General features: G+C 42.8%; 1 protein-coding gene across 1 annotated transcript in view; it reads right to left on the reverse strand.

Moving 5' to 3' along the window:
• MICU3 (mitochondrial calcium uptake 3) overlaps positions 1-13,353 on the reverse strand; it is a 149,293-nt gene extending 135,940 nt beyond the window's left edge. The window contains exon 1 of the mRNA XM_077814568.1: positions 13,006-13,353. Within this exon, the coding sequence (XP_077670694.1) occupies positions 13,006-13,353 (348 nt within the window). The remainder of the gene's footprint in view (positions 1-13,005) is intronic.
• Positions 13,354-16,415: the final 3,062 nt, after the last annotated feature.

Here is a 16,415-nt window from a genome sequence, read left to right on the forward strand (position 1 = left end):
GAGCTGGTTTTCCCATGGAGACAAGGTTAATGCCAAATAAAGGATTTGCTGCTTGAAAATTAGGAAAACTGATGCCTACAAGCTGATAATGCTCTAGAAAGGTTACCTGAACCAATTATATCAGTTATCTAAGTTCAGAACAATACATTGCCTTTCATCACCTCAAAGCATCAACAAATAATGTCAAATAGTCTACGGGCTATAAGGCAAGAAAAAATTGCCCTATCATAAGCCATCTCCACATAAGAGAGAAGACTTTGCTATGCTCCAGATCACATAAGTATTACTTTGGCTTTTTCTAATTGACACAAAGAAAGAAGACTAGCATTTGATTTCACCTAAAGAAGCCACTATTTACTACTAGGAAATATCTTTTGCTAGCAGTCAAACATGTATTATATTATAATAGTTTAATCTTTTAACAATTATGTTTTAAATGAGCAGATTTCACTGATTTCTTTTTACAAAGTAACCTGTATGAAATCAACGAGGTTCTGTACAAATCATTAAAATAAAAAGGTTTTCAAAGTCTGTACTCAGCTCCCTTCATTTATATTTGGCTTCAGGCTTATTTAATATGCTTCCAAGTAGATAAAAGCAGTATACATTTTATTTTCATGGTGGGTGGCCAACAGGTTAAACATCAAATTCTCTGTGTGGGAAAACCCCAAAGTAGACAAAACTGTTTTGATGCTTAGCAAAGTTCTATTTCTAGTACAGCCAACTCTCCTGCTAACTGATCTCTCTTAAAATATGTGACAAGGATATTATGTGAAAATATTTACAAGCATTGCAAGATGGAATGTATTTAAAATATTGTGTAGAATGACTGGTTTGAATAAGACTTTACAGGGAATTCTTGTGATAAAGTTTAACTAGAACATAACTACAGTGTTCCAAAATAGTAATATTAGCACTAACATTTTACATTAAACTTTTGATGGTTAAAAATTCTGTTTTTCTTTTTCAGCTATCTAGATGTATAAGTTACCAATATTCCATCATTAATATTGATTACGAAAAAAGGTTTAGCACTATATCGATGTGTTAGGAGCAGAATGGTTTGGAATCTGGAATTCTCAAATCCCAGCATTCTCAAAATGTATTCTTTATTATGCTTCTATAGGTATTTTACATTACCTGTTTAAGAGAAGTTACTACATTTAAAACACTAGACACACACAAGAGTTAAGTTTCTATTGTTAACTTGCCCACATTGCACATACCACACACACACACACAGAGGTATGAATTAATAGCCTACTTAGTAATCAAAAATTTCGTGTGTGTGTGCGCTGTAGAGGCAAGTTAATGTTATGAAAACCCTAATTTTTGCATTTCCTGACATTCCTTACAGAACTGGACAGTCCTCTTTGCTTTCAGTTTAAAAGGACTCATAGAACTGTTACTTACCATATGGTTCTTTGAGATGTTGTAGTCAGTATGGTTCCCACTATAGGTGCACATAGGCCTCATGCTGAGGCCAGGGGATTTTTGTTTTGTTTTTAAAACTAGTATCCAGCTGTGCTGTGCATGCAGCCCATTCTGACAGCCCTCAGCTGCAGGATGTTCACGTGTAATTTCAGGTTTCTTGAGACTACATGCCTTGATTTTTGCAGATGGTTCAGATGGGCAGCTCAGCCTGTCCCATGTGTGTCCACATAAAAGCCATCGTCATGGAGGGGACCAAGAATGACATGAATTTCCCCAGTCCCCCATATTTACTGGGCCTACCCACAAACCAAGCTCTCAGAGGACTTGAGGTGGGACCATGATCTTGCTATTCACATGACGTCTGGATGGGAAATATGCATACCTCAGCCACAACTGTAAAGGCCACAGCTGAAGTCTGGCAGGCAGAGTCACATGTGTACACTCTCATGTTCATATGCCACTGACTGCAGATATCTGAACCTGTCCTCTGGCACACAGGTCTTTGCTGATCTGGAGTCACAGCTCTTATGAACTCTCACCTGCAGTAGTATGAGAGATGATTTCTCAGTTCACAAGGAATCTTAGCTGAGAGAACAGGGAAAGGATATATTCCAAGGCTGACAGTCTCCAGGAGCAGGTCAGAACAGATCAGCCAGTCATCCAGGTACAAGCAGATGTGGATTCCTTGTCTTCTTACAGTGTGTTGCAACTACTGCCAGACATTTTGGTGCTGTGGATGCTCTGAAGGGAAGAACCATTATTGGTCACAATTAGGCCCCACTGATAGTCTTAGGTACTTCCTATGGGCCAGGTGGATTGAAATGTAGAAGTACGTATCCTGTAAGTCAAGAGCCACAAGCCAGCCTTGAGAGGGAGAGATGGAATGACAGAGGCAAATGTTACTGTCTCAGGTTCAGGATGGTATGTAATATGTTGAGTCTCCTCAGGTTGAAGATTGGAGAAAACCCCTTTCTTCTACAGAATGAGGAAATCCGAGAAGTCTCTTCCCTTGAGCTATTTTGGGACCTGCTCTATGACTCTTGGATGAAGCAATTAAGCTACTTCTGGTTTTGGTGGGCTCTCATAAAACAGGTCCCTGAAGAGGGAAAGGGGTAAAGAGTGGAATTAAATGTACACACACCTCTAACACCTATCTGACTAGGGTGACCAGATGTCCCGATTTTATAGGGACAGTCCAGATTTTTGGGTCTTTTTCTTATATAGGCTCCTATTACCCCCCACCCTCTGTCCCGATTTTTCACATTTGCTGTCTGGTCACCCTATATCTGACTCATGTCATGGCAGACCATGCTCACTGGGATGGGATGAGGCAGTTTCCAAAAATTGTGCTCTCTCAATTAGGTTTGATGTGGCTCTCAACTGTCTCATCAAATCTGCTCATGTGTAAGACTATAATTCTGTCATGGAGGTCAGAGATTCCACGACTTTCTGGGCCCGCCCAAACAGAGGACCAATGGCCAGCCCCATCCCATTCTAACAGCTGAGCAGTGACCAGGCCTGGGCCAGCCCTAACATCGTCTGGGGTTAGGTCAGCCTCTCTGGGGCTGGAGCAGCAGCAGTCAGCCCTGCTGCAGGAGCAGCAATGAGGCTGGAGCAGCTGCAAGCCCTGGCAGAGCTGTTTTTACCCCACCCTAGGGTATTTTTAATAAAAGTCAGGGACAGGTCACAGCTTCTGTGAATTTTGCTTATTGCCCAAAACCTGTCCCTGACTTTTACTAAAAATACGTGTGACAGAATCTTAACCTTACTCATGTGTCATAGGAGCAGAGTATGTTGCTGAGGAAGGCAGGTGCCCCTGTTGTGTCTTGGATGCCTCTTGACATGGTTGTCTGCACTGTCAGGGCATGTGCATTGTTTCAGCTGGGGCTGAGGACTGTAGAGCTTCTGGTACAGAGCAGGGGTGTACGAAGGGTAGCTTGAGTCCTTCATGAAGCACAGAACATTGTCTATCCACTTGAATACCTCTGAGCCCTCAGTTATGGCCTGCAACTCTTTTGGGCTGGAGCCATGATGCTCCATAGTCACCACGGTTGCCAGACTTGGTTTGTGCCAGCAGAGACTGCTATCTTAAGAAGTGCTCCTTAACCCCAGCCCTTGACATTGTGCGGGTCTTGGTGAACTTCTCTCCAGAGACTTTGCAGTGTCTTTTTTTAAATGAGAGAATAGTGAGCTTCTTCTTGAGCTTCTGCCTCTACACTCAGAGCAGTCTGTCTAGGTACTTCACTTTGATATTGGAGATGTTGGTGTCAGCTTCAGTGCTGAGGTCCTCTTTGGTGCTAGGCATGTCAGTTTGTACCAGGGTTGATGTCAGGGCCAGATCTTTCCTTGGTGCCATCTTCTCCATGCTAGTCTTAGGCATTGCCTGCCTGCTCAAGAGGATGTTGGATGATACTGGTTTATCCACCAGTAGGATTCTGGAACTAGTTTCCTCCGTGTCTGACAGACTCGTCAAGAAAAGGCATTACGGCCTCGCTTCTTGCAACTTGTTTAGCAAAGAGAGACAAGCACCCTGAGCATCTGCTTGAAATATGTGATTTCCCTAAGCACAAGAGATACCTATTATGTCCATCCTGAAAAGGGATTAGTCCAGTCCAGGATGAACAGGGCTTGAAGCATGCAGGTTTCAATGTTAAGGAACCCTGTACAGGGGACAGGATGTACAGAGAGGTCTACACAGTACAGTGCGGTCCATATGGGTCAGATTAGTTCCCAGTAGTCAAATATTATAGATTGGAAGTACGTCTAAAGAAGTTTAGCCTGAACTAAGAATTAACAGGTTAGAAATTCATTGGTACCATCTTGCTGCCACAAGCAGCAAAAGGGAACTAAGAGAGTATCACAGGCATGATGTTCTTTATGCCCTTCACACAGGAGCAAAAGGAAGCACAAGTGTGGTCCCAATGGACACTGCTATAAAAAAAAATCTGGTCTTGTGTGCAGAAGGTACATTGGTGCTTGCAGTGGGATCCACACTGACAAATACATGAAGAATATGCAAGTTTGTACTGAAATTAAAAAAGACACCAAGAAATATATCTGTTGGATTGAACTATAAAATTTTGTCTTCTTGTGAAGCATATGAGCAAGTTAAAAGCCTGATAAAATTGGCTTATAGAATATGAGTGTCAAGGTCCTTCCCCACTCTGAACTCTAGGGTACAGATGTGGGGACCTGCATGAAAGACCCCCTAAGCTTATTTTTACCAGCTTAGGTTAAAAGCTGCCACCATCAAAGTGTCTAGCAAAATAACAGGGGAAGTGCCCACTTGGAAACGTCTCCCTCCCGCAAAATATCCCCCCCCAAGCACTACACCCCCTTTCCTGGGGAAGACTTGATAAAAATCCTCACCAATTTGCATAGGTGAACACAGACCCAAACCCTTGGAACTTAAGAATAATGAAAAAGCAATCAGGTTCTTAAAAGAGAATTTTAATTAAAGAAAAAGTAAAAGAATCACCTCTGTAAAATCAGGATGGTAAATACCTTACAGGGTAATCAGATTCAAGACACAGAGAATCCCTCTAGGCAAAACCTTAAGTTACAAAAAGACACAAAACCAGGAATATACATTCCATTCAGCACAACTTATTTTATCAGCCATTTAAACAAAACAGAATCTAATGCATATCTAACTAGATTGCTTATTAACTCTTTACAGGAGTTCTTACCTGCATTCCTGCTCTGGTCCCAGCAAAAGCATCACACAGACAGAGAGGACCCTTTGTTCCCCGCCCCCCAGCTTTGAAAGTATCTTGTCTCCTCATTGGTCATTTTGGTTCAGGTGCCAGTGAGGTTATCTTAGCTTCTTAACCCTTTACAGGTGAAAGGGTTTTTCCCCTGGCCAGGAGGGATTTAAAGGTTTATATTTAAATATTCCCTTTATATTTATGACAATGAGTATTCTTTTTGTTTATAATATTTTCCTCTGTGAATATGTAAGGTTTGATTCATATTTAATTTGATGCCCCAGTTGGGTCAGTGGCAGGGACTGAATTCAGGACTTCTGGATCTAAATGCATGAGCCATTACTACCTGTGCTAAAAGAATCACCTCTGTTAGCTCAAAGACTGTAGCCAACTCATAAGCCTGTGTGTCCAGCCACTTGACAGAGAACCACATTAAGTAAGCATGGGTTAGAGTTGTCTTAAAGAAACAACTGACAACTGAAAAGCAGCTTTCTAATAAGAGACATATGGGAATGTGAGAGTACAAATCACATCTTAGAAGGATAAAGGAAAAAATATCAATGGAGTTACTGAATTCAGTGAAGCCATCTTAACACACTTATGTTTCATATTCACTTAAACTCTGAATAGGATGAATACAACTCTAAAAGTTTAGTAAATATAAAACATAGCCCTCAGATGCTGAAAGAAAACAATGGTCTTGATGTTTATAAATACCTCAGTAAAGAATAACTGGAATATTTCTATCCCCAGTAATAGGGTGTGTCATAGCAATGAAGATCAACTGGGAGGTTTTTATGGTTAGTTCTTGGAATTCAATCCTCTGGGACCAACATCAGGCCTCTCTCACGTGAGACACTCCACTTCTAGAACGTACACCCTCTTGGCAAGTCAGAAAGCCAGTCTAGGGAACTTAAAACCATAATAAACAATGAGTGTTTAGATCCGAAGAGAGTGGTTTTAACCAAACCTATTATCGGTGGTTATGTAACTTGTTTCTAAAATCTGTATTGAAATAACATTTAGTGACGATAACTGGTTCTCTTAAAAACACTTTAGAAAAGAAAACACTTGTGTTTAATTTCCAGAACACTTAAACACCTACCTATGTGTGGTAATTTAAAAAAAAATGGTGTCATCATGGAGCACTTCAATTTGGGAGAAATATGTTGGAGGTCTTATATAGCAAGCAGTAAAATATCCAAATTACTAAAAGTTATAGATGAAGTAACTATTTTGGATCTCATTATCCAGATGAAGACAGAGTTCCCACTAGACTGGATGTTGCTGGTTGCCTAGGAACCAGTGATCATGATCCAATTACATTGTGTATGGACAAACAGAGGACAGTCCCAACCACAAGATATACACTTAATGCTTCAGTTGAGGAAAATTATGAAGAATTTAGACAGAAAAATGTGAATGAAATTGGCAATTGTTTAAGAGTTTAGATGGCCAAAAAGCCACAAACCCACCATTGCAAAAGAGGACAATTTTGTTTAAAAATCCCATTCTGGTTACTAAGGGAAGGATAGGTAGCAATTATAAATTTAACCTTTTTTCTTTTTGAAGTAGATGGCAAACAATATCAATTAGAAAATATAAAAAATATATTAAAAAAATCCATGGCTGGCATGGCAAAGGACAAGTTTGTTTGTTTTTTAAGTATATCAGAAACAAAAACTAACAAACAAAACTAACAATGGCATAGGCCCATTACCAGATGGAGATAGTAATTTGTTAATAACAATGCAGAAAAGGCAGAAGAGTTTAAGTATTTCTGTTCTGTATTTGGAAAGAATGACAATGACAGACTCATCACAGCAGGATGAACTGCTTTCTAGTCCACTAACAAAGACACTGAACAGCATCTACTAGCGATAAACATTTGTAGTTCAGGAGCCCAGAAAACTTGCACGCAAGATACCTAAAAAAAAGTTGGTGAAAGAACTCTGGCCCGTTGATTATGTTAATTTTTAATAACTCTTACAATACTGGGAAGTTCCAGAAGACTGAGAGACTGCTAATATGGTGCCAATATTCAAAAAGGGGAAGTGGGAAGCATAGGTAACTATAGGGTGGTTGGTCTAACACCACTCCCAAGCAAAATAATGGGAAAACAGATACAGAATTTAATCAGTAAAGAATTAAAGGATGGATATAGAATTAGTGCCCGTCAATATGGTTTTACTGACAACAGGTCTTGTCAAACAAACATTTTTTTCCTTCAGATTACAAGTTTTGCTGATAAAGGTGACTGCGTAGAAGTAGACTTTTGTAGTACCACATGATATTTTGACTTAAAAGCTAGCACTATACAAGATCAATAGATCATATGCTAAATGTATTAAGAACTGGCTAACTGATAAATTGTACAAAGTAATCATCAGTGGGGAAAATAATCAAATGGGGGAGGGCAGTTTCTAGTGGGATTTTGCAGGGATCAGTTTTAGGCCCAACACTACTGAATATTTTCATCAATCATCTGGAAGTAAATATAAAGTCATTTCTGATCAAAATCTTCAGATGACAGACTGCCCGAGGGTAAATAATGATGAGAACAGGGCAATCACACAGAGCAATCTGGATCACTTCAGTCAGTACAGACCATGGGTTTACTGATAGACAGGATCAAAGTAGTAACTGTCGGTTCACGAAGGCCAAGAGCTCTGTGAAACTGTTCGGTCAGTTCAGGGGCTGTCATAAATATAAAGGGAAAGGTAAACCCCTTTGAAATCCCTCCTGGCCAGGGGAAAGCTCCTCTCACCTGTAAAGGGTTAAGAAGCTAAAGGTAACCTCGCTGGCACCTGATCAAAATGACCAATGAGGAGACAAGATACTTTCAAAAACTGGGAGGAGGGAGAGAAACAAAGGGTCTGTGTCTGTCTGTAGTCGTCTTGGCCGGGGATAGACCAGGAATGGAGTCTTAGAACTTTTAGTAAGTAATCTAGCTAGGTATGCGTTAGATTATGATTTCTTTAAATGGCTGAGAAAAGAATTGTGCTGAATAGAATAACTATTTCTGTCTGTGTATCTTTTTTGTAACTTAAGGTTTTGCCTAGAGGGGTTCTCTATGTTTTTGAATCTAATTACCCTGTAGATATCTACCATCCTGATTTTACAGGGGGGATTTCTTTATTTCTATTTACTTCTATTTTTTATTAAAAGTCTTCTTGTAAAAAACTGAATGCTTTTTCATTGTTCTCAGATCCAAGGGTTTGGGTCTGTGGTCACCTACGCAAATTGGTGAGGCTTTTTATCCAACATTTCCCAGGAAAGGGGGGGTGCAAGTGTTGGGAGGATTGTTCATTGTTCTTAAGATCCAAGGGTCTGGGTCTGTAGTCACCTAGGCAAATTGGTGAGGCTTTTTACCAAACCTTGTCCAGGAAGTGGGGTGCAAGGTTTTGGGAAGTATTTTGGGGGGAAAGATGCGTCCAAACAGCTCTTCCCCAGTAACCAGTATTAGTTTGGTGGTGGTAGCGGCCAGTCCAAGGACAACGGGTGGAATATTTTGTACCTTGGGGAAGTTTTGACCTAAGCTGGTAAAGATAAGCTTAGGAGGTTTTTCATGCAGGTCCCCACATCTGTACCCTAGAGTTCAGAGTGGGGGAGGAACCTTGACAGGGGCACTCCAGCTCTTCACTGAAGCAGTGGTTGCTTCAATGGAAACCAGAAGCTCTGTGAAACTGTTTAACCAGTTCAGGATCCTCTCTGAAGCAGCTGCCTTACTTTTTCTACTTCCTTGCTTTTGTGGTAGGTATGTCATGCATATAGATAGCAAGCTTAACTCGCACACGGCATCATGTTTTTGTACTACAGTAACAATATAAGAATGCTATTTTATCCCAGGTGTTACATCTTATAGAGGTATACTGACTCTTTGCTACCATATTTGTATAGCTTAATTAAGAGGAATAGTCATCTCAGTGAGGAAGGGTCCAGTAGTTAGTGCATTAGTCTGGGGCTTGAGAGACCCCGCTTCAATTCCCTGCTTTGCCACAAGTTTCCTGAGAGAACCTTAGCAAGTCATTTAGTCTGTGCCTCAGTTCCCTCCTGTAAAAATGGGAATCCCTTTATCTCCTACATCACAGGTACAGTAGAAACTGTGTGGTGCTCAGATACTACAGTAATGTGGGCCATAAAAGTACCTAAAATAGAGAGATCTCCACCCTAGAAACTTTTCAAAGTATATTTTTCTTTTCAGTCCAATAACCGCATCACATTATTAAATTCTATCAAGCTCTCAAAATGTTAGTATATAAGAATCATAACACAGCCAGTCACATTGGAGAAACCTTCTTCTCCAATGTTTCTAATACCTCATAACCCCTGCACTGGATGGAATCAAACTACTCAAAGACTGAAGGCTTACAGCTGTCCAAAAAGAAACAATGGTCACTACTCAACACTAGTCCAACCAGCTTTATGATGAAAATAAGTCTATATACAATATCATAAGCAGAGCTGGTAATGATGCATGTAGTTAAGGTTTGCAAACACTTCCCATTGTAAGACTTTGTTTCAATTGTTTGAAACTTTACCAAACTTTAACCTTTCAGGCTGAAATTTTCCATTGCAGGCGGAGGCCTCAAGCTGAGGTTTTTTAAGAAAGTTGCAGCAAAAGAATCGCTCAGTTATTTCCCAAAGTGGGATTGGAAAAAAATTAATTGTTTTGCCCATATTAAAAATCTCCCAACTCCTTTGTTGAAATGCTCTAGTAACTCCATGCTTTGGAGCAGGAACTTGAAGTTTGGAAGAGGGAGTCACCCCAGTGTCAACCTTTTTCTGTTGTTATGAAAAACTGATCAAGTTACGACCTTCGAAAAAGCTGTCTGTCAGCTAAATTCTCAGAAGATGCCATCTGCACGAAGCATGCTCCAGCCCAGGTCTGCAGGGAATGAGAAAGATTTCTCTGCAATTCCTTCTCCTGGCTCCTGAAGGTCACTGTGGCACAGGACACTGAAACTGAAAGAAGAGACACCCTCTTCCCTGTGCTTTCACTGCTCTACCTGCTGACACCAGGGAGATTGGAACTGGCTGGTCAGAGAGGATGGGGGAAGTAATTTGGGAAGGGAAACTAAGAAGGGGAACCCAAGGAGGGAAGATTGGGAAACTCATAGGGAGTACTGGGACTGGAATGAGGATCTGGAGAAAAAAAGAGGAAAGACAGAAACAGGCTGGAGAGACAGGGTCAGAAGGGGTCAAATTGTGAGGTTGTCTGTGACCACTAGAGCACACTCCCCTCCGGAACCTGGATGGAACCCAAGATTCTTGAGTCTCATCATTCCTTTTCTGTCAGCAAATATTGTGAAACCCCAAGTATGTGTCTCAGCCCCTTCTAGTGGCTGGTCCACATGGAGGATGTCAACCTACTATGGCCATTAGTTTCTCTGTTAATTCAAGTGGCAGTGGATCTAAACATTCCAACCCTGCTGATAAGTAATGTGGATGTCAATATGTCATCATGACAGAATTTTTGTTAGCTTTTAAAAAAGTTTAGGCATGGGGGCACACTTTCAAAGTGAAACCAAAATACTGAATAACTGCTCATTCAGTAAGCACCATCCAGCCTGCACAATGAATGAGGCAGGGATCCTGGGGAGGGGGCAGCAATGTAATCACAACGTATACCCACAAGTGGAGTGAACTCAGGTTACACAGGCAGCCTAACTCTTGAATTTCCCAACTTTTCAGTGCTTCACTTTACAACCTTTACCATAGTTTAGTGTGTAAGATATATTAATACAGAAAAAACGTAATTATGAAGAAGTTAATTGTGTATAGCAAGCATACTTGATACAAACGCCCAAAAGCCAGGAAGTGAAAGTTAAGCCACCTAGCCGCACATATCCATTATTCTTCCACATACAGACACAAACCTAACCATCATAAGAACTACCATATACTACAGATCACATACCGCAATTTTAACTCTGCCCTCTTTTAGCCCTTCTACACACACACCCCTTTAATATCTTTTCCTCTCAACACCAGTAGTTGTGGATGTTTGGTATACTACATGGGTGTCTTGGGAGAGAGTAGTTTGGTAAAGGGTTGGGTACAGAAGGATGGTTAAAGGGTGTGATTGAAGGGTAGCAAGCCTCAGGTGGCAATTAGGTTATAAGCACTAAAAAAAAATTTAAAAAGCAGACAAAACCCCAAGCAATTTTCCTACTTTAATTTTCCCTGTGCATCCTGTCTACAAGACTGTAAGCTCCTTAGGGGAGGGACTGTCTGTGTCAAATCATTTGTGTTAATAGCAAAAAAACAGTTTGTGAAAATGTGCTATGTTTTCTGATACGTCTTACAGTATAAAATCATTCTATAATCAACATTTATGTCATTATGCACTAAAAATGTCACTATGCCCCAGTTTTAGATATGATAGGGCAGTGGTTCTCAACCAGTGGTCTGTGGCCCACTGGGGAGCCTCGAGCAGGTTTCAGGGGAGCTGCCAAGTAGGGCCAGTTTTAGAATTGCTAGGGCCCAGGGCAGAAAGCTGAAGCCCCAACTTACAGGGCTGAAGCCCAGGGCCCTGAACCCTGTCACATGGGGCTGAAGTCAAAGCCTGAGCAACTTAGCTTTGCAGGGCCCATTGTGGTGTGGGGCCCTGGAATGGCCTTGCTCGCTACTCCCTAATGCCGGCTCTGGCCTTTATATGCAGAAAAAAGTTGTTGTGGCACATGTGGGCTGTGGATTTTTTATAGCATGTTGCGGGAAACAAAAAGATTGAGAACCCCTGTGATAGGGCATCTAATATCCAGGACTTCATAAATCAGTATTTTGAGAGACTCAACTTAAATTCCCTGCTTTGCCACATGTTTCCTGAGAGACCTGTGGCAAGTCATTTAGTCTGTGCCTCAGTTCCCCACCTATTTTCCATTACTGTACAGTTAGCCAGCACGTTAATCTGCAAAACATGACCAACTGTTATGCTAATTATATGTACAAAGCAGTATAAAATTATAATTTCTTATGCAGTTTGATATATCTTGTCAATTGCCATCTAAAGATATTATTGAATTAAAAAATTAATAGTTTTAACTAATAAGCAAACAATGCAAAAATTTTGTTTCAATCAGCTGGAGTTCCATTTGTAGCACAATACACTTTTTAAAATCAAGCTGGATGAAATGAACCATCTGATTTAATAATGATAGTTCCACACTGTGAAAAACAGTAAATGGTCCGTTTGACAGCAAATCCAAAGTTGAGGAGTGGTTGTTATAGCATACTTCTTGTCATCTATTATTAAATAACTGTATTGCACAATACAGGAGGAAACAAACAGATTGTTTACACATCTTTTACACTTCTGTTTTTGTATTTTAACTTTCTGTCTGATCCGACAGACAGGGCAAGTCCAAGCACTTGTCCCATGCAGATGGACCCAATTAGGAGAAAGTGACACTGACAGCATTTGGCACATAGTCAAACGCACAAAATATTCACACTGAAAAGACAGAGCGGAAACTATTTCTCTCTCCAGTCTTTCGGTCAGTCACCTGCGGGGTTAAGTTCTCAGACAAGAAGCTCGGTTGTGAGCATGACAGCATCCCTTTAAGGTACAATGGACACGAGTTTTGGACATGAAACCGTGTTTCCCTAAATCCTGCCCCTGACTCGCCTATATAAGTCTACACGGGGGGTCACAATCCTAGGGGCGCGCCACACACAGGTGCCAAACCGCTGGGCACCACCGCACCTCTGCTCATCCACCTGCTGGACACGGGCTGCCAGGGACCCCCGCCCCGGGGCGGGGAGCAGGGAGGCACCGGACCCCGAGCCAGGGGCCTGCGGGTCAGAGACCAGCATCCCCCCTCCGGCCCGTTATCCGCTCCCGGCTCGGCGCTCACACACCTACCGTCTCCTTGGCAGCCGCCGCTACGGGGATGGGCAGCAGCCCCCGGGCCGGGTCGGGCTCTCCGGCTCCTGCGGGTCGGCGCTCGGCGGCTGTCTGCGCCCCACGGGGCCGGGGGGGCTCCGGCAGCCGCCCGACCCGGCGCTCATAGAGCCGGTAGCCCAGGTAACAGGCGAGAGCCCCCCCGGCCGCCCCCGCCGCCATGCCCAGCTCCCCCCGCCGGCCCGGCCCCGCCGCCTCCTGCCCCGCGCCGGCCCTCAGGGACCTGGCCAGCTCCGGCCCGCCGGGCAGGGAGCAGGAGTGCGGGGGACCCAGCAGGCGCCACCGCAGAAGGCTCCGCAGGGCGGCCATGGCCGCAGCTCAGCCCGAGTGACGGGCAGAGCGAGCCGGGGGAGAGGAGCCGGCACAAACCTCGCGAGAGGGCGGGGGGAGCGACGCGAGACTCCCTTCATCCCAACCCCTTCCCCAGTCCCTCCACCGTCTGCACCTCATCCCCGCCTCGCCCTCATTCTCTGCCCCCGTCCCCTCTCCTAGTCCTCTGTCCCTCCTGCCCAGCCTCCTTCCCCCGCACGTCCCAGCCCCTGGTCTCCCTTCGCCATTGCCCCCTCCTGTCATCTAGCCCGTCCAACCCCCTCCTCTGCCTCACGCCTTACGCCGCCTGCCCCATCCCCTCATCCTCTGCTTGTGCCACCCCCACAGTTTGGGGGAGTTCACCGCCAGTATTGAACACTGAGCCTGCCTCTGCAGCTGTTGTAAGACCTGCTTCCTCACCAACCTTGCTTACAGTGTAGTGTATCTGACGGCCTAAATGAAGTTTGTTGGCGTTCCCAGGCAGGTAGTTCTCAGTGGACAAGAGTCCACACTACAGAAGCCACCATCGCTGCCCGCAGCAGAGCATTTTGTGTGTACACTGAAGTTCTCCATCATTCAAACAAGTAGTCCCTCTAGGGCAGATGTAAGGCACTTTGATGGGCCAATTTTGGCAAGCTTGGAGTGTCACTTCCCATTCTGTACATAAATAAGTCTTCAGTCTTGGCCATCAATCTGCCACCTTCCACCAGCATGACATAATTCTTATTTAAAATAAATGAACACACATTGTGAGGATATTGTATAATCTCCTTATGAACTGTGCATAGCCATACTACATGGGTTGTTTGATCTAGTGAACTTCCCACATGCAGAATATGATTGAGCCTGGACAGTATATGAATTGGAGACCAACAAGGAAAACATGTGAAATGAAATCCAGTCTAGTGATTTTGGGCACTCATGAGTTTTAAGTTTCTCAGACTCATGTCAGTAGCCTCCTGCTACCACACTGTACTAACCTGAATGGACCTATACCCATATTCATCAGCCCAGTAATCCAATAGGTCATACAAAAATAAAAGGAGGACTTGTGGCACCTTAGAGACTAACAAATTTATTTGAGCATAAGCTTTCATGAGCTACTTCCGATGAAGTGAGCTGTAGCTCACGAAAGCTTATGCTCAAATAAATGTGTTAGTCTCTAAGGTGCCACAAGTCCTCCTTTTCTTTTTGCAGATACAGACTAACACAGCTGCTACTCTGAAACCATACAAAAATAAGTACTTCTCAGCTTATACAAACTCCAAAATGTCTGAGGGCACTACAGTAATTATAATTCATAGTATCACTTAGAATACCATGACTCAATTTATCTCTTATTTAACTCTTGACTTCACTGTTCTCAAGTGTTAGAATCAACAGAATGAAAAAATTGTTATAACTTTGGACAGTAGGTAGGAGCATTTTTATTCACATATTGCATGCAAGTTTATGTAGGGAAAGGCATGCCACCTAAACAGACCTAGGTCTCAAGATTAAGTGTCATACTGCTGTGGAGTAATACTTAGATTTCAGTGACTGTGGTTCCAATCCAAACCCCATTGAAGGCAATGGGAGTCTTTCCAGTCACTTCACTAGACCGCCAGAATCTGTGACTACACTATGGTGCAGATAAATAAATGTGTTACTTAACACCATCTAAATCCTTTCTGTGCCTACTCTTAAGATTAATTGCTCTATCCAATTACCCAACAATGTTCTGTTGACACCTGAGGACAGAGTCCATAAACCAAATTATATTAAATATTTGAGGCTTATTTAATTTAGAAAATAAAAGAGTGATCATCAAGGTAGGTAAGAGTTAAATAGAGTATATTTGGCTGAGTCTAAAAAAATAGAGGAGAAACCTAATTTGCTTAGGCAAAACAACTTTGGGTTACTAGCAGAAAATTGTACTTAAAGGATATCTAGAAAAAGTCATTTCTTTATACCTACTGATAAACCTACCTGTAGGGTCAATGGTCCATTGTAAGACTGGCTGAAATTTTCAGAGTTGGGTGTCTAAAATTAAGCTTCTAAATCCATAGATTTGGAAATCTAACTCTGAAAATTAAGCTACTTTAATTACATAAATATGGACTTCACAGTCCAACTTTAGGGACCCCCATGGTCCTGTACTCACCAACCATAGTACTCCATTATGTCAAGGTGCAACGCTGCAAGGGCTCCTCATCTCCAGCACCTCCCGCTGGCCATCTTCTCACCAAGTCTTCCATGGCTCAGCATAAAATTCAGTTCCTTTCCAGATAACAAGAAGATCCAACTGGAAAGTTCACAAAACATCATAACCCAAAAGAGCCTGCAGCCCCCTTTTAGGCTATTCCTCAGCTCATCCTTTGTGGTCAGCCTTCACCCCCATCTTGGGCTCAATATTCCTTCCATTAGGCTTGCATACCGCTTCCTCAGAAGCTGATAAGGGAACCCAGGCCCACCTTCTACTCTAGGTTCCATCTCAAGTACCTCATATTACACAGCTAGGTCTGCTTTTTCAGACATGCGACTGTTTCCCTGGGCCACTTCCTACCTCTAAGCTCCCTTGTGTTGCTTCTCCACAGCATGTGCTTAATACATCCTCCCTTTGGTTCTGAACCAGGCTTCTCCCCAGGTCCTCTCACCTTTTTCTTTCTCCGTTGAACTAACCACTTCCACCTCTCTCAGGTTCTACTAAAGTGCTCTTACTGACCCTATCTCAGGGCCTGCCCCACAGAAGCCTAACTTATTCCTTGTGGATTCTCCTACCTGGCTTCTTACCAGTTTAAGTCCTATTTCAAGGCTCTTCTTCCACGGCAGCCTGACCTCCTCTCTGTGAGTTTCTCTCCACAGGCACATCTTGCCACCTCTGCAGTCTCTCCCCCAGTGAGTTCCCTCAGCTTCCCTAACTGGCTCTGGTGCCTAATGATTTTTATCTAGCTCTGTCCCTTCTGTCAGAGAGGCAATCAATCAATCACAGAGGCACTAACTGGCTTGTCAATCAAGTGATGGGAGTAAGCCCCATCACAGGACCTAATTAAGAAAATTTTGTCCTGTCCTTTCCAAATCTA

This window comes from Eretmochelys imbricata, chromosome 4 (genome assembly GCF_965152235.1).
Source record: "Eretmochelys imbricata isolate rEreImb1 chromosome 4, rEreImb1.hap1, whole genome shotgun sequence".
Lineage (NCBI taxonomy): Eukaryota > Metazoa > Chordata > Testudines > Cheloniidae > Eretmochelys > Eretmochelys imbricata.